This window comes from Pseudorasbora parva, chromosome 1 (genome assembly GCF_024679245.1).
Source record: "Pseudorasbora parva isolate DD20220531a chromosome 1, ASM2467924v1, whole genome shotgun sequence".
Taxonomy (NCBI): domain Eukaryota; kingdom Metazoa; phylum Chordata; class Actinopteri; order Cypriniformes; family Gobionidae; genus Pseudorasbora; species Pseudorasbora parva.
In genome coordinates this window covers 39,123,499-39,149,010 of record NC_090172.1, presented here as the reverse complement: position 1 = coordinate 39,149,010, position 25,512 = coordinate 39,123,499, and the positions used below count along the sequence as shown (strand labels likewise).

General features: G+C 39.3%; 1 protein-coding gene across 3 annotated transcripts in view; it reads right to left on the bottom strand.

Moving 5' to 3' along the window:
• Positions 1-25,512, bottom strand: part of slc12a4 (solute carrier family 12 member 4) — a 58,013-nt gene that overhangs the window by 16,821 nt on the left and 15,680 nt on the right. The window contains exons 1-4 of one of the 3 annotated variants that reach the window (XM_067440291.1): positions 8,421-8,670; positions 692-789; positions 397-528; positions 137-283 (exon numbers count right to left, since the gene is read on the bottom strand). In XM_067440291.1, coding sequence (XP_067296392.1) covers positions 137-283; positions 397-528; positions 692-789; positions 8,421-8,559 — 516 coding nt within the window. In that variant the 5' untranslated portion in view covers positions 8,560-8,670. Of the gene's footprint in view, positions 1-136; positions 284-396; positions 529-691; positions 790-2,143; positions 2,273-8,420; positions 8,671-25,512 lie in introns of those variants that run through there. The other 2 variants (XM_067440299.1, XM_067440307.1) reach the window with 2 other exon arrangements.

The window sequence follows — 25,512 nt, the reverse complement described above, 5'->3', positions numbered from 1 at the left end:
CCAGTGTCAAATTGATTACATGCAACGCTAGGCTGTTTGTTTACAGGGCAGAAGGAGGCAAAGTGTTGCTGAAAAAAACAACAATGATCAACACAGCCTGATAGTGTACTTTGAGGGTGTGTCTGCAGTAACTCACGCATGAACAACACATGAGAACGATGAGGAAGGACTGCACGACACCTGCTGTTCCCACTATCCAGGTAAGCCGCAGAAAAAGAATCACACCAAATATGTTCTGCAGACATGGCAGGTACACTCCCATAAGCGTGCCCATATTCGGAGACTATACAGAGAAAAAAGCAGGAAAGAAAAAAGTCCCTCAGAAAATTTTTATTTTTATAATCAGGATTTTTATTTTGGTTAGAGTGGAAAAAATATTTTCACTTTTTTAATTACCTTGGGCACTTGTCTTCTGGATGCATCAGCACTTTCTGCCTCTTCATGTTCTTTGGCTCCCTGAGTAACATTTGTGTAATTGACCAGCCGGCTGAGGAGAGACGAGACCTTCGGCCGGATGTCCAGCTCTTCCTATGGAAACACACACCTCCTCACTACCACATATGATGAATTCTACGCAAAGCATTTTTCCAATATTCATGCGCTCTTATTGATATTAAAGTTATTGAGATTTTAGATGATACATTTAGTGGGAAATACTGCAAAGAGAAAGAAAGGACAATTAAAAATAAACCTCAAACAGAGCCAGGTTTTTGTCGTAGAAGTCATTCCTCTTAGATACAGAATCTGAACTGCTGAGAAAGGGGCTGTCTTCTTTATGATTGCCATGACCTGGAGGGGGAGGACATTTAAACATGATTTACTTGATATGTAGTTTGAGTTATATATAAAAAAAAAATCTTCTCTGTGTATGTGTGTATGTTGTCCATTAGCTTTTAGAGTAATTTTTTCTCCATCCTCAAATTCCATTGAATCATCACACGTTTGATATAACTGATAATGGATTTTATTTATTTTTTTACCAGAGAGAGTTAGAACGAGACTAAAAGAAAGATATTTTCGATATCTAGCCACTTTTAGGGTGGAGTTTAGTTTCTCAGAATAGAAACCCACAACTATGTAATTTCCTTTCCTGCATCTACTGAATTAATGTCACAAAGTCCCATTCTTTGCGCTCCAACATTGTGTCATTGTGTAACAATTGAGTCAAACGGAATCATTGTCATTATATTTTTTGCAATCATCTTCACAAATGTAAATAATTGTAATAAATATGAACTAGTGTGTGTGGAGTTGTTTTTTCTTTAGATTTATTAGTTGGATATTCCCAACCTCCAAACAAATTCAATAAGAAAATGGGATTTTGAAGCATATGGTAAAGGCAATACACATCACACAGCTCTTTAAAGGAAAATATAGTTGAACCTGTTTTTTTTTTTCATCCACTTTTTTACACAGCCTTATACATTTGATGATTTCTAACAGTGGTCAAATAATGAAGCTTATTTCATAGTATTTTGTTATGATTTAGTTTAATAAGAACTTGATTATGAATCTAAATAAATAAGTATTCTTTGAACCCTTTTTAAAGATTGGCATCAAGCATTAAACACACTTTGTACTTCTGCTTCCCCGCCTGTTTCTTTCTCTTCCTTTCTGACCTCTTTCGTTATTTCATTATGTCCTTTAATCAGGTCACCGAATCTGAACATACGCAGTCTGATTGTTTAGTGTCCTCACACTCTCTGCTCTCACAACAAATATCAATACAAACACTGCCAAAGTGAGGCACCGAAATACAGAGCCAGACTTAATTAGACTTTCTGAGATAGAAAACACTGCTAAAATTTGTCAAGTTTATCACAATTAAGCAGTTTGGTCTGTACCGTTTACATAGAATTTTTTTTTTTTTTATGTACCAGACAACCACATTAAATACATCAGGCTGTCCATCTAACTGCTTTAAGTCTTTTGGACTGACATGAGCCTCATTTAAGAGAGGGGAAAGAAGAATTATCATATTTCAAGATTTGCAATTAATCAGTTTATGAGCTCAGAAAAGACTCTGACCAAATATACTTTCAGAAAAACACATAAACTCAAAATAATAAGAAAAAATAGCTGGTCTGATGACAAGATTGTGTTGAAATCTCTTCGCTCTCAGTTTTCTATAGGTCTCACTCACCTGTGTGCAGGGTTAATGTGCCTTTATAGGTAAAGTTTGCATTAGCATTGTTAGGGATCAGCATGTTTATCAATGTACAGCAATGCAGGCAGCACTCTGAGCAGTGGTCATAGTCTATATCCAGGTCAATGTGAACTATTAACTGATACTGAGAGAGTGAGGGGGATCAGTATTCACACACACACACACACACACACACACACACACACACACACACACACACACACACACACACACACACACAAACACACACACACACACACACACACACAATTGATTAAAATGTCCACACACGGTACACCACACATCCCCTGAGATTCAGAGAACAGCGACTGATCACAAACTACTGCTACATTCTTAGACACCAGGCAAGCAGAACACAAAAATATCACAATTAAGACCTTTTAAAACATCTAATCCATAATATTAACAGCCTGAAAATGTCAGAAAATGGAACAGCCATTCAGCAGTGATGGGCTCTTTTAATGGAATATTTTCTGAGAAAATGTACATGGTCAAATGCTGCCATCTAGGGTTATACTTTGGCAACTGCTGTTTATTCATTTATCTATATTAATGATTAAATGTGGATCCATTTTTAACACTACAAAAATATTTACATTTTGTACCCTGAGCAGCAATTTACAGTATCCTAAAAGAAATGTCTTGACAGCCCCCCCACACACAGAATGTCTCTTGCCGTGTGACTGTAGGAGAGGGAAACGGGAGCTTTATGGCGGCAGGCTTCAACACGTTAACAGGACTATGCCAAAAACAGTAGATCAAAGCCAAAGCTATAACCTCACAAATGTAGTGTTTAATGTGAGCTGACGTATGAGAGACATTTATCCAATCTAGAGAATAAGAACGTTACCTGTTCACAGTGAAGATAGTATAGCTATATTTTTTTACATGCTATAGGCCTACAGTCAGTTGTTTTCATCGAGCTTTAAACGTCACACACGCACAAGCTGTTGTTCCACAGTACTTGGGAAGACTCAGGCACATTTGGTTACCAGCTGTAGAAAAGTTCAATTCAAACATCTGCAAATTGTTGCTCAGACAATAGCCCAAAGGTATACAAGCTTCAATGCAAATAGCAAATTTACCTCCAAAGTGGAACATTTTAAAGAGACAAAACCACTCTGTGTTGGAAAAAGCAAAGCTGATTAACCTCAGGAAGAAATTAAGCTGGTAAGGAGCTTATGTATGAAATTGGCCAAACATCCCATTTATTAACATTTAAAGTCTTCATTATGAGTCAAAGTCATGCTGTTTAGGCCGATTTAGCCCTGGAGGTGTTTTTTTTTTGGCTGTTATGATGGCATACTTGGTTGCTTGAAGTGATTGTAATAATAATATCCGGTATGTGACTAGATTATTAACAGCATGTCTCTGTCTGTGATTTTTTTGTATTAGTGTTTGACATTTTGATACTAACTATTATTGCTCATAAACTACGTAACAGCATAACCCACTCTGTTCGCCCTGCACAAACACGTTATTGGAACAGTCACATTAATTGCATATGTAACATTTTTTTTAGTGCAGCGTACTTGAGTATTTAAATGAGTGACATTTACAATGTATTAATACTATAATAGATGTTTCAAATGGCTGTGTTACTTTATAGAAGAGGTAAAGGCGTTAATAGATAAAGGTGGAGTGGGGGGCATATCTCTTGATTTACAGAAAGCATTTGATGATGTAAACCATGATATCCTTTTGCATAAATTACTCAATTTAAAATTTTGTACATTTAATTAAATCTTACCTTGCTTCCCATTCACAATTTGTAAAAATTGATCATTTTAAATCCAGTTCATTATGTCTGTCAACTGATGGTCCACAAGGGTCCATACTGGGCCCAGTTCTCTTAAGCATATATTAATTATTTACCCATGGTGTGTCAACAATGTAAAATCCTAATGTATGCTAACAATACAGTCATTTTCACATGGTAAAAAACGCAGAAGATGTTGCATAAAAGTTGACAGATGTTATGGTATAAGTTACATCCTGGCTCAATCAGTTCTCTGAAATTAAACGTCTTTATGTTCTATTCTAAAGGACACAGTGCTGATGTAAAGCAGGGAGAGAGATTGGAAGTTGTTTCAGAATATACCTAGAGGTACCTCTTGACTGTTTTTGTTTTAAAACTCACAGTAAAAAAAAAGTTTGGAAAAAGGTTAAATTTTAGGGTTAAATTGGTTGATTTTAGATTCATTAGAAATTCTTTATCAAATGAAGCTGCAAAGGTATATTTCACTCTATGATTGTTTGTCATATCACATTGTTTGACAAGCTGGTCTAATAAACATTCAATTGTTTTAAAACCATTAGAATCACTATAAAAAGAAGCATTTCACATTTTAGATAAAAACCATTTAGTTTTCATTGTCATATTTTAAATAAGAATAACTTGCTTAGCTGGGAAAACCATTAAGTTAAGTTTAAAAATGTTTGTTTAATTCATACAATTATGGTTTAGCTCCTCCTCTTCTGGCTGATTTTATTCATTTGAAATCTTTTGAAAAGTAACTAGAGATACAACTAGAGCAGATTGCATAATTCCATACATAATAATAATTAATAATAATAATATATACTTTTATTAGATTTGTCACTGTTTACAGATGATGTAATTTACACAGCCAAACTTTTACAAGAGTGTTTTATAGATGATGGACTGCCTGTTTTACGTGTTTTTCCCAAGAAGAGAAGTTTGTTACACCATATCCCATCACTGGTGGACTGAATTAGGAGTACAGTTGAATAAGTCTGTGGAATTGAATCCTGCTGGGAGAGCAGAACGTATGAATGCTTTGATGTGTGTTAATGAGGAAGAAGAAGCCCCAGTTACTAAAAACATTAGCAAAATGCAAAAAATATATACTATACTTACTCAAAAGCACCATGAAAACACACACACACACACACACACACAAAAGTAAATAATGCCAATAGAATCCTGCAAATAATTATTTGATTATTATATAATGATTTTTATCATCATTATCATTATTAATATAGCTTTTATATTAAAATATACTTTAATATATCAACCCAGCACAAGCCCTACACTGAAAATAATCAAATAAGTTTTTTTTTACCCAGCACGCACCTAGGCATGAATAATAAATAGTAGGCTTTTGCATTGCTTTTTTTCTTTTGCTACTAGTTTTTATTTACATTGCTGAATTTGTTCTTTTTAGTAACCTGTTATCTTGTGAGGATGAATTTGTTCTTGACCTCCCTAAAATTATTAGTTAGCTGAATGTTACCCATGTCATGTTTCGTGTAACTGTTCTCCATTATATGTATATTTCTCTTTGTAGATGTGAGATGATTGCATTATTGCACAATTTGAGGGACAAAGGGGACAATTTCTATATAACTTTTGTTGTTGTAGGTTCATTCATACAGCTTATGTTACAACATTGGTCTAAACCAATTTCAAAGGTTTGGATTTGGTAAGTTCTTTTAATGTTTTTGAAAGAAGACTTGATAAAAAATACATTAAATACAAAAATATTATTAATGCAAATTAACTGTTTTCTGTTTTATTATATTTTAAAATGTAATGTATTGCTGTGATAGCACCAGCCAGTCTTCAGTGTCACATGACCCTTCAGAAATCATTCTGAATTGGTACGGATTTGATTTGGTCCTTGCTTATTATTATTATCATCAATGCTGAAAACATTTGTGCTGTTTAATATTGTTGTGGAACCTTTTTCCAGGATTCTTTGATTAATAGAACATTCAAAAGAACAACATTTGTTTGAAGTTCATATTAAGTGTAAATGCCTTTTCTGTCATTTTTGATAAATTTAACCTCTTTCTTGCTAAATAAGATAATTGATAAAAATTTTGACAGCTTTATCCCTTTTCAGCACACAAGCTTTAGATTACTTCAGTATGCTCCAAAGGGGATCAATGTCTACTTTGATACATATTTTTTTTATAGCTCCGTTCCTGATCTTGATGAAGTCAACAACAATTTCAGTATATGAGATTAGTAAGAGATATGTCAGTTTAAGACATTATGTAACTGTCAGGTACAGCTGTCTTTCAACAAGAAGTAATACAGGCCCTTTTTGTGGAAGAGGATCTATTGTTACCTTGAGAAGTCAGAGACATTCTTGGTGTTAAGAACTGCCAGGCAGCTCCCACTCGAAAATAACATGATGTTGCTTTTTTCTGTGTCAAATAACTCCTACAGGTTATGAAAAAGGGTTGGTCATCAGGAGCCAGTTGAAGTACAGTAGAGCACACCAGCCGCATTTGTGTTATACCACTCATAAAAAGACCAGTTATGTTAGAAAATACTTTGTCAAAGCCAGCTGGGATAACATTTTCTCTTTTAGATTAAAGTTGTCCCTCCTTAGCTGATAATATTGCTAATGATCTCCGAAAGCTTGTTGGACACACAGAACAGGACTGTACACTATTTCTATATATAAAAAAGACTCTGTCTTCCTCTCTCTCCATCTCATTTCCTGTTAGTATCGTGGAAGTAAGGCATGACGTGGTGTATGGGTTTGACTGAGAGCTGATGCTTTTTCATTACAGTTCTGTTTCAGCACAATGACCACAGTGTGTGGTACTGCTAACATCGCTGAGCTGACACACTAAAAAACAAAGTTAGCAGTGTGAATACCCTCCTTCTGCTCTGCCCCTCTTAAATTAAAATGACCCATCAGTGCAATCGCCACATAAGACTCTTCAACCTACATGTTTACGCATGAAAAATCATACAAACTCATCTGATACTACAACCTCAATGACCACCCACAATTTTATGCTACCATCTTTTCTCATGCATAAGTTGATCAAAAGGCTGAAGTGGTGCTAAATGTCTAAATTAACCAAACTCGCAGAAGGCATGCAGACATATTCAGACCTGCCCTGTCATGGACAAACATCTTCAGCTAACGTTCATCTAAGAAATTGGATTATTGTACTGCCAGTATTCCAGCCTGTCATTTCCATAGAGAGAAAGAGAGCAAGAGCGAATTTAAAGAGCCAGTGACAAGATTATCAAACGTTAGATTTTAAAATATCATGGGAAAGCGTGACATGAAGTTTGTGTATATAGTATATTTGCTTTGTTCTATTTTTCTAAGATAAAATGTTCTTTTAGGGTGTCTTTCATTTGGATTGTACACCACTAATTCTTTGCTGCTCATTTGAGATTATATATAATATGATTATATGATGAGATTATATATATTTCTTCTATATATCTTTTTTTAGCTACTGTTGCAATGGTAATTTATAATTAGATAATTAATATTATATATATATATATATACACACACACACACACACACACACACACACACACACACACACACACACACACACACACACACACACACACACACACACACACACAGCTAACTTTTTTTCTTTTTTTAAAGTATTAAATACTCAAGTATAAAACAAGATAGTATTAAAACAAGCTTGAGCAATACTATCATCCCTTCACCTTACTAACAGTACAATATTAGTATGCAGTTGGACATGGGCTATATTTATGTATAATGCTGTACATATTACATTTACAAAAGCCTCACTTTACTATATATCCAAAATTTGAGCCCTTTTACCCTGACACACAAAAGTCTCCACAGTGGTCTATCAATATGCCAGTTACAGCTGAAGAAGTAAACAGATGCTTCTGTCTCTAAATCATGGGCTGCACATCTCTCTATTTGTTTCTTTCTTTAAAAATGCGCTAGAGGACAAAATGGAAAATATGGAGGAAATAAATGCCAGTTAAACCCTCAGCTGCTGTCTTGGCACAAAGAGAAGGCTCCATCTTTTGTGTCAATGAATACTTGAGGCCTGTCCCATTATTGCAAACCCCCGGTCCCACCTCTGCTTTGGCTCTTGATTGTTTTTCTTTGTCACCACAGTTGTGTCTGGCATGACAGCACTGTGCCGAGAGTCTCAGCTTGAGTTAACCCTCCCCTTAAATCACATATACGTCATTTTATAAAGAAGTTATAAACTTTACCAACATGATAAAGTTCCCTCAGAACTTCCCAACAACTAAGATGTAAATAGTCAGTGGGTCCTATGAAGTTAGTGAAAAATTGTCATAATAACTAAATAGCTGATGGTTTCAGGATGTTTATCATGAATATTAAGGTTAAACCTAACTTTTAAACTAAATAAAATTTCAGTCTTAGCTCCTGCTGTAGTTAAACTAAAGTTTTATACTTGGAGGGATGTTTTTCACAAAGTGATACACGAGAAGAAAACTTACCATCTGAGCTAACTGTGTCTCCATGTCCAGGGTATCCTCCCTGTCCTGTGTCTCTATAATCCACCCAGTTTATTCCTTCCAGACTGTCATAGTTGGACGGCGAGTTATCCTGCACTGGAACCACAGTGAAATGGGGCATGTTTTCATCCGTTCAGTGTGGCTATCTGTCCCTCTCTTTCTCTTCTTTTGGCAGATAGCACGTTCCCGGCCAGCTGAACTCTCCCTGAAATCTCCAACACATTCCTCTAGTCTTCCCTCACTTCCTCTCAAACCATTAGCATAGTCCCCACCTTCTTCACCCAGTCCCTCCTCCTGTTCAGGCAAATAAAGAGGCTCTGACACTTTGGCCTGTCTCACACTATCCCTATGATCTTGCGCTCACTCATGTTTCCCAGTTTAATAATATGTGAATCACAATCTTGATGAGGAAAATAACTCTTGTTAAAATCCAGACCCATTACAGCCTTTGTATATAAACAGCTTCAAGTAAAACATTATACCATTTATATGCTAAACTCTCTCAGTTTTCTGTTTTACATGAGAAAACCTTTCATGGATTTTGTCTGCATGTCAAAAGGAAATGGAAAAAAACCTGTGGCAAGACAGTGTACAAACAGCAGCCTGTTCCAACAAGTTAATCGTTAACAGCTCCATCAGATTTACAGAATAATAGTTTTGACCTAGACCAGATAAATATACTGGAGAAGCACTAATATGTACAATTTTTTTAGGCATTGTCAGGATATGTGCAAGCAAGAATCTGGAACTTTGTAATGTGTTTTTTTGCAAGATTCTCATCTTTCAGTGATAGTTAGGACATATGGGTTTTGGTGTCTGTCCGTTTAAACATTTCCTTTCAAGGAACTGCATGCAACAAAACCACAAAAGATGTGGGACCGTTGGAATAGCCTGCAATTACGCCTTTCTATTTTTTCCATTTAAAGGTCAGGTCGTTTTGTAGCCCTGCCTAAAGCAAGATGCCAAATGCAATTAGATTTTTTTAGTTTAAAGGGACTATAAGGTGTAACTGAAAAAGTCTTAAACACTTATAACTGCATTATAATGATAAGCTATCTTTCACATTTTGTTTAAAAAAAAAAGTCTTATGCTCACCAAGACTGCATTTATTTGATCAAATAATAATAATAATAATAATAATAATAATAATAATAATAATAATAATAATAGATTTAATTTATAACGCACTTTTCATTCCAAAGAATCTCAGAGTGCAACAAAAGAAAAAGGGAATAAATAACAAAAATGAATAAAAAGTAAAAATAAAGAAAATTCCAAACAATCAACACATAAAAGCCTTTCTGAACAGAAAATTCTTCAGTTCAGCTTTAAACTGGTCCAGGCTCTGTACTGCTCTCAGCTCACTGGGAAGGTGGCTCCAAAGCCGCGGTGCAGCCGAGCAGAAAGCTCCATCCCCCATGGTACGAAGCCTGGTGGTGGGGACTTGAAGAAGCAGGTGGCCTGATGATGAGTGCAGGTGGAGGATTTCAGACTGATGAGTTCCTGTAGATATGGTGATGCATGTCCGGTAATGCATTTACATGTGAGCATGAGGATTTTGTAGTTGATCCGGGATGAAACAGGAAATGTGGTGAGACGTGACAGAGCTGTGGAGGGGCTCAGGGCAGTTTTGATAAAAGTTGCATGTCATCAGCATAACAATGAAAAGATAGTGCATGTCTGGTGATGACAGGGGAAGCATGTAGAGGATGAATAAGATTGGGCCGAGAACTGACCCCTGCGGAACACCACATGTAACAGGGAGCAGCCTGGACTCACATTCTCCCAATATAACACACCCAGTCCTGTCAGAAAGGTAAGACTGAAACCACTGCAGTGCTGCTCCAGAGAGTCCAACTGTATTGTGGAGGAGGTCCAGGAGGATGGTATGGTCCCCGGTGTCAAATGCCGCTGATCGGTGAAGGAGAATGAGCAGTGATGGTGATCCTGAATCAGCTGTCCTTAGAAGGTCATTTGTCACCCTAAGCAGAGGAGTTTTCGGTGCTTTGGGCCGAGCGAAAGCCTGATTGAAATATCTTTTGACAATATATATATATATTTTTTTAGATGGCTGTGGAGCTGAGAGGCAGCTTCCTACTCTAGAACCTTTGACAGGAAGGTAAGGTTGGAGATCGGCCTATAATTAGCAAGGACCTCCGGGTCTAGGGTTGGTTTCTTAAGTATAGGACGGATGACAGCAGTTTTAAGGGCAAGAGGGACATGACCAGTTTTAAGAGAGAGATTAACGAACTGGGTGATGATTGGGCTGACAAAGGGAATAAACGACTTGAGCACTATAGTCGGAATGGGATCCATGTTACAGGTGGACGACTTAATTTTTGTGATGGTTTCCTCAACGTGGCTCTGCTGAACCTCAGTAAAGCGTGCAAGGGATGCCAATCTCCTGGGCGAGTGGTTGGAGGACGGTGGAGACAGGAAGGAAGAGCCAGATATTGAAGAGCGAATGTTATTGACTTTAGATCTAAAAAAGTCAATAAAGCTGTTGCATCGCTCCACTGTGGTTTCAATGGATGATGACGACTTCGGCTTCAGGAGATAGTTTACTGTGGAAAAAAGCTGCTTAGAATTGAGAGCGCACACCCTTCAAGGACGTAAAATAAGCTTTTTGATGGTCAAAGAAGGCAAGCTTGTGAACAGTTAGACCAGACTGTTTACAGCGGCGTTCCAGGATAAGGCCCACTGTTTTCATTTGCCAGTTTCTATGTGAACCAGGGAGCAAAGCGTTCAAAGTTAACTACCCGTGTCCTGATAGGAGCATGGAGGTCAAAAACACTGCTCAGAGATGTATAGTGGTCCACCAGTCCGTCCACTGTTGCAGAGACTGGGCAGTTGATGTTTTGTTGAAGGTCTACAGTGATGGAGGTTGGGTCAATTTGTTTCAAGTTCCGGAAAGATATTTGGCACTTGGGTCTGATAATAGGCGCTGAAAATGTAATGGCCATAGAGACCAACTTGTGGTCAGACACACCCAGATCGTTTACCTCCAGGCTGTTTATGGGGGCTGCGTTGGTGATGACCAAATCTAGGGTGTGGCCCTTGATGTGCGTGGGAGCCTTCACATGTTGCTGGAGACCAAGACAGTCAATCAAACTCAGGAACTCATTTGCAAGATGACAGGAGGGTTTGTCAATATGGATATTAAAAACACCAAGAATAACAAGTCTGGTTGACATGGAACACACTGATATGAGAAGATCATGAATTTCAGGGATAAATGAGCAGTTTGGTTTGGGGGGACGGTATATGAGAAGAACTGTCATGGAGTATCGGGGTTTACATTTGAAGGCTAAACATTCAAGGTAAGATCAGGCAGTGGCTGGAGAAAAAGTTTCAGTTCATCCCAATGAATGACAACCAAATCACCCCCACGACTGGAGCTACAGGCTTTTTCCATGTAGCCATAGCCCTGGGGGCAGGCTTCGTTGAGCACTGAGTGATCTCCTGTTTTGTGCCAAGTTTCCACTAGGCACATGAAGTCCAGTCCTTTATCCAAAATATGGTCATAGATGAGCAAGGATTTATTGGTGAGGGATTGTGTTGAATAAATCCATAGTGGCAGGAGACAGATCTGAAGGTGGAAGTCTCTGTAAGCTCCGCAGTACACTGTTGTCTGCTCCATGTTTTACATTACTCCCAGCGCTAGAGGCTCTGTTGCTACATTTACTCAATGCGGCAGTGTCCTGATGACGTACAGAGTGCCTGGATGCGACGCGCAGCTGAAGGCCAGATGATGGGGATCGTCGCGGTCCCACGCAGGGCATAATCAAAGTTTTTTTGGGCACTTCTGTGGATATACCGGGGTCGGTGCAGAAGTCCAAGTTGTTTTATGGTTGTAATGCAAGATGAAGCAGTGATGCAGTTGAGACTCAGCAGTAGCCTGCTAATCAACTGGCAATTTCAGACAGTACAAGCTTACCAGTCAAGTTGAGCTAGGCCAACAGCAGTAATAGTTTCCCTCTGGCAACAAGTGACACCAGTGAGTCAACTGTCTAAATGTGCTAATCAACAGCGGAACAAAGATGATCAACCGGCACAGAAAGCAATTATTGCTATGCACCAGGTCCGGTCCGAGGCCAAACTGCAGCGAGACAGTTGGAAGGCTGTGCGGAGGAACACACCATGTAACTTAAGCTTGATGGAGAACACCAGTAAGCAGCCGACACCCAGAATAGAGAGCAGTTGCAGTAAGTAACATTTAATTTTCTTTAAACTAGAATACCGTAACAATTCAAACAAAAACAGTAGATTTAGTAAATAAAAAATGATGAACGGCGAACATCGTCCTCTCAGTGGCCGCCAGCAATCAACAACAGTCCCAATTCTAGCTCTGACTGTAAGAATAGTCACGGTCATAATAAAATAAAATAAAACTGAAAAATAATCAGTACAATTAACTTGATTTTGAGTGGAGAAGCGGCGAACAGACAACGCCAGCGTCCTCTCCCTCTCGTTGCTAGGCAACAATCCTAAATAGTAAAAGTAATATTATCAAAATATTATTATAATTTAAAATATTAAAAAATCTATATCTATTCCAGTGATGCCAAGTTTCATCAGTTGAAAGAAAGGAACTTCTATATACACACAAACAGGAAAAAATTAATAATCGTAATCTGTAACCAATATTTTATCAAAACTATACTGCAGCTAAACATTTCATTTTTGTTGATTAAAAACATTACGCATTAAGTTACCACTAAAATTAACGTCCAAGAAAATTGCCACACACACACATGCTGGGATTCCGTGTTTTATGACTTTCCACAGACATAATGATTTATACTGTACAAATTGTATTGTATTATACAAAAAACTCTAAACAATAACAGAACATTTTCTACACTTTTATATTTTCAAAAAACATAATTTAGTTTGATAAGATGTTTTCTTCATGGGGACCAAAAAATGTCCCCACAAAGACAAGAATTTTGAATATTGCCATCTTTGTTGTCACTGTTGCTTACAGACGGAGTAAGCATACTTTTTCACTAAGATGACGCGACAAAAGAAGATGCAACTACACTAAATGCGAGGTGACACATTCCCAACAGTAATCTGATGCCCCATTCTATTTCTGATAAGTGCTCCCGCAACTTCTGACCAGAAGAACAAATGGATTTGCAACAGTTGCTTTGTCACGTTCAGTGTTTACAGCATCAAGCTGTTGCAGCGCGGCTACACAACGCGACAACTGTTGTGCCCGGTGTAGATACAGTCAGACACTCAGATTTATTCCTTTTAGGGAGAAGCACAAAAGGTCAGGGGTAACGTATTACAAGTAACGCGAGTGTACGTAATAAGATTACCTTTTGCAAGCAACTAGTAAAGTAAAGCATTACTTTTAAATGTACTTTTTCAAATTAGTAATGCAAGTAATTTTGTTTTCCAATTTATTGACACCTCTTGTTTTGTTAATTGAAATCATAGGTGAGGTGCAAAGACATTGTGTGTGTTGTTCAAACTTCATGGTTATTTTAATTCTAGACTAAAGAATTCAATGCAAAATGCTGAACAGTTAGTTCATGCGTTCATGACCTCAATGGTAGATTATTGTAATGCTCTACTTGGTGGTTGCCCTTCTTGCTTAATAAATAAACTGCAGCTGGTCCAAAACGCAACAGCTCGAGTTCTTAATAGAACCAGGAAGTATGACCATATTAGCCCGGTTCTGTCAACACTGTACTGGCTTTCTATTAAACATTGTATAAATATTTAATTAAATCTAGATTATTACAGCTAAATGGCTTGGCTTGCCAGTACTTGAAAAGCTCTTAACGCATTATACCCCATCACATCTATTGCAGTCTCAAAATTCTGGCCAGTTGATAATACCTAGAATATCAAAATCAACTGCTGGCAGTCCATCCTTTTCCTATTTAGCACCTAAACTTTGGAACAGTCTCCCTAGCATTGTTCGGGAAGCAGGCACACTCAATCAGTTTAGAATAAAAACATCTCTTTAACCTGGTATACACATAGAACATTATCAATTTATATTATTTAAATCAGTTAAATGATTGTTAGGCTGTATTAATTCCCATAAACCTGATATACTTGTTACATCATAAAAAGAATGGCATCTACACTAATGTCTCTCTGTTTATCACAAGGTTTACTGCCGTCTGCCGGATCCAAATCAGATTGTGGACCTGAGCCTAGACATGACCACAATGCAGCTCTGAAGTGTTGGCAGAGACTGTGTCAACTAGACTCTCCCCTGTGAAAGCTTCCTTCACTTCCCTTACCCTCTGTACAAATAAAAACATATATGCACACATACGTATTCAAGCGTGTTTGCCTATAGGCTAAACATGTAATGCCATTTTAACAGATTTGCCTTTTTTGGGTGTTTGCGCAGGGATGGTGGTGGTATACAGGTGGTATAGTCTCAAAACTATTTCAAAAGCTATTTCATGGTTTGCATTCTCAGTCCACCAGTGGCTGTTGCCGTACGGATGGGTGTCCTGAATGCATTCTGTTTTAGTTGAGGATTGTGTTGTTTATGTGCCGCCAAATTAAATAACTAATCAGTTTTTACAACAGAAATGAATCAATCAAAATTGTCCTTTAGCTTTTTTTCTAAAGCAAAATTAATTTCCTATTATCACTGTAAAGCTGATTAAATGTGAACATGCATTTATTTATCTTACGTTCATACTTACAACTAATAAGACAGAGTAAAGAGTATGCATACCTGGGCTGTGCGAGTAGAGGAATACTGGAATTTGGCCCGAACCCAGAGTACTCCCCGCCCTGTATCCCTGGCTGGTTGGTGGTATATATAGGCCAGGCCAAGGTCCATCTTTCCTCTTATTGAGTATGGTTGGCTAACCAGAGTTTGGTTTTCAGAGATAGTAGCCCTTGCCCGGGTGATTCTGACCAGGAAGGAAGGACCTTTTGTCTCAGGTGCAGGGAACTATATTTTATCCCCGCCCTGAGCTTTGTTTGGCCCTTGAGGGGGACCAACTAAAAGACTTACACGCACAAGCCAGTGGTGTAAGCCAGCGTAAGTTTTTATTTGCTATGGGGGCCACAACTAGGGGTGGCAAACAATGTCACATCGGGTAAGGGATGCCATTACCCTATGAGACACGCGGTCAAGCTTTACCTCTAGGAATTAGGGCCCATTCTGCCAGGGGCGTTGCATCCTCCAGGGATGTAAGAGAAACTAAAATGTGCCTGCAGTTTAAACAAGTTAAATGTCTTATTGGCATAATTTTTGCACAGCTATGCATGTAATTACATGAAGAGTCAGAATGGGTCAAGTTGACTTTTAGTACAAAATTAAAATACATCCAAGACCCTTTATATTTGTTCTATTATCAGCCATACAGTCCCAGTGTGAACTCTCAGCCTCTATAATGTGCTAATCTATATCCAGATCTGTATATGACTTCAAAAATAATGAAGAGTATTTTGCAGGTAATGAACTGGGTTCATCTGCAGGTTTTTTGTTTCTTCTTTCATCTCAGCACTGTTAGCTGTTGCTACCACTCTTGTTCCAGTAGCCTAGTTATAAAGAGCTGCTGAACATGATATGTTGCTTCAGGGCTTTTGTCCAATGACATGAAACTTGTGCAGCTTCACTGTTAATGAAATGTGTGATTGCCTTGCTTACAATATTCACTAAATTATACCACACAGTGAAGGTCCTATGAAAGAAATAATTTATAATACCACGTAATTTGTATATTAATAATAGTAATCAATATGTAATTTAAACCACTGCACTGTAGATGTCACTGATGTTCTTCACATTTGAATTGCTTACTTCTTTCAGCAACCCCAAGAGGGCGTTGTTTGCTCGGTGGTGTTTACTATAACCTTTCAAGCACTGACGCAAATGAAGCGTGACACTCACTATTAGGCCACACAATCTTCTTAATTTTTATTGGAACATTTTTTTTAGTTAAATTCTATTTCCTAATGGACTTAAATATTTTTTTAAAAGCTGATTTTATAAAGTGCATATTCCCAGGAAGTAAGCTAATGATGCATCTGGCCTGTAGTCTGGTTTTTAGATCTGTGGACATTTTACCGTTATGGATTCCGCTTGGTTCATTGGTTCAAATTACTTTCTTAACCAAATCTTAACCAAACTGTGCCAGATTTCGCTTTTAATTGGGCCGAGACCTAAAATGAAATGGAAAATGAGCCAGGCGGGAAATCGGCCTTATAAATGGCCTGTTAATCTGACATTGCAGAACTGTCTGGCCAAGAGGACAATCTTGTTCATCAGTTACACTCTTACAAAAGTGACAAACAAAAACAAAACATTTCCCATTTATCAGATTCCAATATCTCTCTCTCACCTGGTGCCCTTTTATATTGCACCTGCAGCTTTACCCTCCTAAAGTAATTCAGAAGTCAAAAAATCCTTTTCAATGGCACCCTAAGGCCCTTTAGGAATTTACAGCCCTATAATTGATTCCCTGATCTGAACGGCCACTTTCCCTGACAGAGTGTTTTTGACTGAGAGCCAAATAAAACATAAATCCGGCAGCTGCAGTCAACAGTTCCCTTTAAATCGGATTTACTGATCAGCACCCTGAAAAAAAAGTTTATAGTATACTTATTATCATTAGTATTATTAGTATACTTCTTTTAAACAAAAAATAAATATTTTCAGTCTACTTTTTATGTAGCATACTTTTCAGAAATATAGGCTACTTTATGTAGGTTACTTCTCAGAAATATACTTACAATTAAAGGGATAGGCTACTTGACAAAACAGTCTCTCAATCATTCAAAATGTACTTAAAAGTATAATTAGACTTTGTATTTCCACTAATACCTCAGTGCTGTGGTAGCTTCCAGTATCCACCTTTTTCCCAAATGAGCCAATTGCATTCTAAATTAGAGTGGCACTACCGGTTTGGGGAACTTCCACTTAAAGGGATAGTTGACTTTAAAATGAAAATTCTGTCATCCTTCACTCACCCTCAAGTTGTTTCAAACCTGCATGAATTTCTTTCTTCAGCTGAACACAAGGGAAGATATTTTAAAGAATGTCAGTAACCAAACAGTTAAATGGAACCATTGACTTCCATAGTATTTTTTTTTTTCCTACTATGGAAGTCAATGGCTCCAGTTAACTATTTGGTTACTGAGATTCCTTATAAAATCTTCCCTTGTGTTCAGCTAAAGAAAGAAATTCATACAGGTTTGAAACAACTTGAGGGTGAGTGAAGGATGACAAATAATTTCATATAACAAGACTGCTACAAATAATCCTTATCTGTCAGTTTGACTGAATGAGTTGTACATTTTCCATCATGTTCTATTTTTATCTGTCAGGAAAAATGGTATTTTAATGATATCACAAAAGCTGGGAAATACAACATTTATCTCATAAAACAGGAAAAACACTTTGAAATATCAGTTAATGATTAACAATGTTAAAGGTATACTCCACCGCGTTTTCATATTAAACTATGTTATTCCCTTAACTAAGACGAGTTTATACATACCTCTCTCGTCTCAAGTGTGTGCACTTAATCGCTCTGACGCGCGGCGACATTCTGATAGCATTTAGCTTAGCCCATTAAGCCCAGTTCATTCATTAGGTACCAAACAGAGATCAAGTTAGAAGTGACCAAACACCTCCACGTTTTCCTCATTTAAATACAGTTACACGGATACAGTTACACGGATACACTGTTAAATACAGTTACACGGAACAACCAAGTATGGTGAAACAAAATAAAACGTGGCGTTTTTCTTAGCGGGTTAAAATGGATAACTATAATGTATGGCGGAATAGCACTTTTGAGAGTACTTCGACTCAGTAAAAAGTCCCGGCTGAAAAATCCTCCCTCACATCTTCCCCTCCCCCCTATTGAAGGAAATAAGAGAGGGAGGGGGAGATGTGAGGGAGGATTTTTCAGGCGTGACTTTTTACTTGCGCTGAGTCGAAGTACTCTCAAAAGTGATATTCCGCCATACATTATAGTTATCCTTTTTAACCCACTCCATAACCAAATACAAGTAGACCATCTGAAGAAGGATCTACCTAGGATCTAGGTTTTTAAATAATGTTTTTACTCTACAGTTGTTTAGTTGAGTTAAATTAAATTAATTTAAATGCATAAATGTTTTACAATTATCACAATCACTCCCAGCATTGAAATGAAAACAAACCTTGCATCACAGCCCATTTCAAGCACATCATTATGTTCATAATGGCCCTCATTTATCAATTTTGCGTAGAAACTGGTGTTGTTGGCGTAAGATTATGCTTACACTCCTCTCATCGCCTGATTAATGAAGCTGTGCGTACCTCTGCAATCCAGGTGTACGCAATACTTGCCCTTGATAAATGCCGTGGCTGAAAACGATCGTCATTAGAATAACACGCCCCTATATATTCAAGTCTCCACCTCCCCCACGCCCTCATTTTACGCCATGGACAAACAGAAGACGGCAAAGAAGCAAAACTTCTCCGACGTGGAGATCGGGCGTGCTCAATCATCTCACTAGTCCACTAGTCAGGGCACTGATTAGGACATAAGTCAATGGGCTGACTCCCTGATCAGTGCCCTGACTACTGAACTAGTGAGATGATTGAGATGCACCCATCGAGACCATCGCCAAGGAAATGAAAAAAAAAAAACAGAAATTGTTTTATTTGGGAGTTTAAAGAGTGGGATTAAAGGCACCTACAAAAACACAATATGGACCCAAACGAGTACTTTACGAGTACTTTACGATTACGAGTACTGTTAATAGTGTGGGGGTTGAGAAGCGCACTCCAGCAGTTTAAAGCTGTTTGGATGAGAAATTACCATCACAATGCATTATTTTACAGCACGTTTTGAAACAATTAGCATTTAATTTCGTATCACGGCACATGTATAAAATAGTGATGATGATGTGATGTGGAGTACCATTCATTCACATTAATAATTGCATGACAATTCGTAAGATTCTTATTATTATTATTATGATTTTTATTCTTAATGACACTTGTTATTTAGAAGAAGAATGTCGTTTTTATTGATTTTATTATTTAAAAGAAGAAGGTCATTTTTATTATTTTGTCAGTCTGAATTATTTTAGTCCCAGTCCGCGTGCAGCTGCCGGGCCAGGCGTGGGGCCGAAACGTCAGATAAAGCGCACAGGCTCGCGACTGGAGGAATACATATGCCTACAAATCAAACGCTTTGGTAAAGTCACACAAATTAAACATTGAAGTTCATGTTGCACAAAAATAAACACTGAATGTTGTTGTTGTGGTTTTTAACAGTGGGTCTTGTCAGTTCGTTTTGTGGTGTTAGGAATTGTTTTTCTGCGCATTTCGCACTAACTCAAAACGTGCGTACACCACCTCCTGAGCTGGCGTAGGATTTGAGCGTGCCGTACGCCAATGTCCATATCAGAGTCCTGCAACGGGTCGGGTACCCGCGGGTATCCGCGGGTACCCGCATAAAAGTGGCTAAAACGGGTGGATTGTGACATTTATAAAATTAACGGGCGGGGATGCGGGCGGATAATTAACTCTGTGCGGGCGGGTAGTAGCGCGGATGGCCGGATGAAAAATATGTGCAATATTTCTGTGGCAAAGTGAACGAGAGAGCGAGCGAGAGTAAGCCAGCGAGACCGGCGCGTGATTGTGAATGAGCGTCACCTGCGAGCCACACCGGTCTCGAGTCCTCTGAGGGAGCTCGGAAGCATATAAGGACGAGAGATCACCAGACCTGGATTTGACGTTCAGTTGTGTTTACGTTTTATGTGTGTGCGCTTGGCAGATGTCCATGAGGGCTGCCCACGTTACTTTCGTTTTGTTTGGTTAAAGTCTTTTAAATGTTCGCCGGTTCCCGCCTCCTTCATCCCCCATCGAACACATTGTAGGCTATTACAATTTCTATGTCCGAATTACCATTACACACAAACACGCAACAACGATATGCCATTTGACCCATCACGTCACAACCACAGCGACATTGAAACTTTTGTTGATGCCTCTCGTAGCGCAGATGGAGCGAGCGTTGCAGGAGTAGCAATGGATGAAGTAAAAGTAAAGTTGGTGAGTAGCTATATGAAATTGTTGACAATGAGTCTTTAAAGGCACTTTTGCCTGTTTCACTAGCCCATTCATGACGCTGTTGATGTTGAGAGAGGTGCAGGATAAAGCATGTTTTAATTTTAATGTTTTAGCGTGTGATTTATCGCGGGCACGGGTCGGGTAACGGGCCAAATATTAACGGGTCTGGGCGGGTGCGGATTTAATTTTGATATTTTCACGGGTCACGGGTCGGATCTGGTGCTAAACCTTGCGGGTACGGGCGGGGGCGGGTCTCCAAAAATGGACCCGTGCAGGACTCTGGTCCATATTGATAAATCTCAAAGTCACGTGGTTTTGGGTGTACGCAAGGTGTACGCTGGAAATTTGGTGTACGCACTTTTGATAAATGAGGGCCATTATTATTAAAAAAGGCTGATGATAGTGAATAGAACCAAAGACAGCCTAAACACAAATAGCAAGACATAATTACATCTAGCATTCATGCACAAACTATTCACTATCACTAGCAAAAGTGTTTGTTTTCCAGTAGATGGCAGCAATCTTCCAATGGCACATTTCATATTTTCACTATAAATAAAACTGAAAAAAGTAGATTTTCTTTTATTTCAATTTGACATAAAATTGTACTATTTTATAAATATTGTTACTAATTAACAATGTAAATTTAATTTAATATTTAATCAAATTAAGTATGAATTTAAATGAATATATTTAAATGAATTTAATTTAACTAAACAAATATAACTAAACAAACGGTAGAGTAAAAACATTAATAAAAAAAGCTGATACCAGGCGCTTTAACAGTATTTAACAATGTTTATATATTTTTCATGTGATTGGTTTGACCGCCACCCGCCCGAATTTAATTAAAATATAATTGTCCGTCACGTCGTCGGCCAATCCGTGGCTGTAAACGCCAACTGCGCATCTCTACGAGGCGGTTCAATCGTGGCATGCAAACCTGCAGTTATCTAGCCAGCCTGGCTTGTGGCAATGAAGATGCACGGCGCGGGCACAAATCATTTGGCTAGGAAGGGCAGATGGGCAGGCGGAGGGTTACAATGAAGCGCTCTGATTGGCCGAAAGCATTACACACTGTGGCTCAGCGGCAGAAACAACGTCATTGCACTGAAACCGGCAAAATGCGAAATGCAACAAAATGCATACCTAGAGAGCGGCGAATCGTACAAGCATACTTAAGGGTCAAAATGCGTGCTGAGTACGGAAAATGCGTACATGTTGGCACGTCTGCAAAACTAGGCTGGGGACCAGCTAAAACCAGCTGAACACCAGCTAAGCCATGCTGGGAGACCATCTAAAACCAGGTTGGGAGACCACCTTGACCAGCTAATACCAGCTAAGCCAGGCTGGGAGACCAGCTAAAATCAGATACTTTCTGCTTAATCCAGCTAGACACAGCCACCACCACTGAGGTCTCTGACATGCAGACTCCAGCCAGTTCTCCATTTATTTTCCTTTAATGTTGCTCTTGTCACAGATGTTGATAGATTTTTTTCACATGGGGAAATAATCCCTGTGATGTTGTATCAAATTTGCTGATGTTTGAAGATCATTATGTAATGACAAGCAATGTGATTTAGATATCTCATACCATAAGAGACTGGCATACCACTTTGTTCAAATCTCCTAAGAAAAGACCATAATTTTGGCCTGATTGTTTCTCTGATGCTAGACATGGATCTTTCAAGCAATTATTTGGGTGCAAACTTTCAAAAGATTCTGAGAAAGATATTAAAGGCTGAAGTTCCTGATAAGAAAGAATAAAATATTTTTTATCAGAACAGACAGCATGCAATAACACAATAATCTGGAATGGGAAAGCACAGGGCAACTGCCTTGCCCAAACTACTATCTTCATCAACCTATGATACTCATCACCTACAGCATTTCACTTTTTCCAAAATTGATTAAATTAATTATTTTTCTCAAAATTCTACAAACAATACCCTATATGATGACAATGTGAAAGAAGTTTGTTTGAAATCTTTGCAAATTATTAAAAAAAAAAAAAAAAATTTAAATCTGCTTTTTCATGACACTCAAGCGTAGGTGCATTCTGTTTCCACTGATCCTCCTTGAGATGTTTCTACAGCTTGATTGTCCACCTGTGGTAAACTCAGTTGATTGGACATGATTTGGAAAGACACACACCTGTCTATATAATGTCCCACACTTAAGGCTGCAACATACTCCGCAAGAACAGTGAAAAACGTTCTCGCTCCCAGGGCTGCGAGAACAAAATGACGTCATTAGAATAAGCTTGTTCTCGACACATCGCCTGAGCAGAACTTTTTTCTTGCGGGTGTCTGAGAACAGTGTGATTGGTCATACATTTAAAGTGGGTGTGGTTAATGCAGAGAAACGCAGATGATCGGCACCTGCTTTTCTCATGAAGTATAGAATGTACTGGCCATAACGAACTTTGTTCTTGTTCCTGCCACCTCGAGAAAACAAACAAATTTCTATGTTCTTGCAGAGTATGTTCCAAGCTTTAACAGTGCATGTCAGAGCACAAACCCAGCCATGAAGCCCAAATGTATTGAAGCATTGTATCAAGGCACAGATCTGGGGAAGAGTACAGAAACATTTCTGCAGCATTGAAGGTCCCAATGTGCAAAGTGGTCTCCGTCATCTGTAAATGAAGAAGTTTGGAACCACCAGGACTCCCCCTAAAGCTGGCTGCTCGGCCAAACTGAGCGATTGGGGGAGAAGGGCCTTAGTAAAGGAGGTGACCAAGAACCCCATGGTCACTCTGATAGAGCTCCAGCGTTTCCCTGTGGACAGAGCAGAACCTTCCAGAAGAATAACATCCAACTCTGCAGCACTCCACCAATCAGTCCTGTATGGTAGAGTGGCCAGACGCCAGAGTGAAGCCACTCATTAGTAAAAGGCACATGACAGCCTGCTTGGAGTTTGCCCAAAAAAAACTTGAGTCTGGAGGAAACCAGGCATTGCTAATTTTCTGGCCAATACCATAGTTACAGTGAATCATGGTGGTGGCAGCATCATGAGGTGGGGATGGTTTTCAGCAGCAGGAACAGGAAGACTAGTCAGGATTGAGAGAAAGATGCAGCAATGTATCGAGAAATCCTTGATGAAAACCTGCTATTGAGTGCTTTGGAACAAGGGCGTAGCCATCTTTTCAGAAGTGAGGGGGACAAAAATGTCGTAATACCATTTTTGTTTTGTTTTTTTGGACCAATATAATTTATCGCATCTCTTGCTTTTAATTGGGCAAGATATCAAATATACTGCTGAACAATAACCACTAATTAATATCTATAATATTATTCTCCTATTTTTTATGCCAATTTTATGATTGGCTTATATACTACAAACACTTGTGCGTTCAGACTTTATAGATTTTATGCAATGTAAAAAAATATATATATTCTGATGTAAACCATTCTGTTCTCTATGTGAAGATATAGTAAAGTGTAATTTATTCCTGTGATCAAAGCTGAATTTATCATCATTACTCCAGTCTTCAGTGTCACATGATCCTTCACTAATCATTCTCATATGAGGATCTGATGATCAACACACATTTATGATTATTATCATTATCAGCCTTTTTCAGCAGGCCCAACAGAGGCACTTCGACCGGGCCGCCCAGCCCCGGGAATTCCAGAGCGGGGATCACGGGTTGGTCCTGGTCCCCACGGCCGCCTGCAAGTTTCTGTCCACTTGGCAGGGCCCGTTTACAGTCAAAGAGAGGGTCGGTCCAGTTACCTACCGGATCCGGCAACCCGAGAAGAGGAAGGCCGACCAATTATATCATGTGAACCTCCTGAAACGCTGGGTCAGGACCGGGCCCCAACTCTCCGCGTTTGGGATCCCCCACCCGTGGTGGTCGACATGGATCCTCAGCTGTCGGCGGCCCAAAAGTCGGAGCTGCAGCACCTGGTCAGTCAGTTTTCTGCAGTATTCTCCCCTCTGCCCGGGCGAACCCACGTCCTAGAGCATGATGTCCGAACACCACCAGGAGTCGTCGTTCGGTAGCGGCCTTACCGGGTTCCAGAGGCTCGGCGACACGCCATCGAGGCGGAGGTACAGGAGATGCTGAAGTTAGGGGTCATCAAACTATCCCGCAGCCCGTGGTCCAGCCCGATCGTGATGGTCCCAAAGCCCAACGGCACCTTCCGCTTCTGTAATGACTTCCGCCGCCTAAATGAAGTCTCTGAGTTCGACGGATACCCAATGCCCGAGTAGATGAGCTGCTGTACCGCCTGGGGAGGGCCCGCTACATATCAACCCTCGGGGGGTGGGGGGGTGACAAGTGTCCCGAGCGCTCATCAGCATTGCCCTGGAAACAAAGCCGTCACACCTGTGCACGTTCATCACGGACTGAGCCGCCACACCTGCGCCCCATCAGCCAGCAGCTTCATAAGCCCTCCAAACGACCAGAGAGGTGAGAGATGTCTCCAGAAGACTCGGCTAACTGTTGTCTCCGTTTATTCCCCCAGAGAGCAGCGTGTGACGGCCAGCCCCACCACGGGAGAAGGAGCACGGACCCACATCACCGCAAGCACCCAAAAGGGAGAGAGAGAGAGGCACACCGAGCACAGAGCACTCTTCACGCCGCACTTTCACTTTCATTGTCAAACCCACTAATAAAAATCCACCCTTCGGGGATTCACCTGCCATCCTGTGTCATGTGCTTCTTCACCCCGTCACAGTATATATACTGCCTTTACCTAACTTCACTTAATGGTGTTTTTCATTTGTATAATTTTTTTAAAGAAAGGGGATGTAATATTCACGTAAACTGAATATTTATGACACTACGTTACAGCACGACAACAGGTTGCTTTGGGTGATGGGCTTGGTACCAGTTGTATGTAACAAGTGAATACGGCTGCACATTGTCGAGTAAAAGTTCCCAGTTTGTTCGGTACTCGTTGTACATCTCCTCATTTAAAATTGCACGCCCCCGTGCAACAAATACAAAACAAAACATAAGGCATGGACATACGGCAGCACTCGCATACATTGAACATAAAAAGA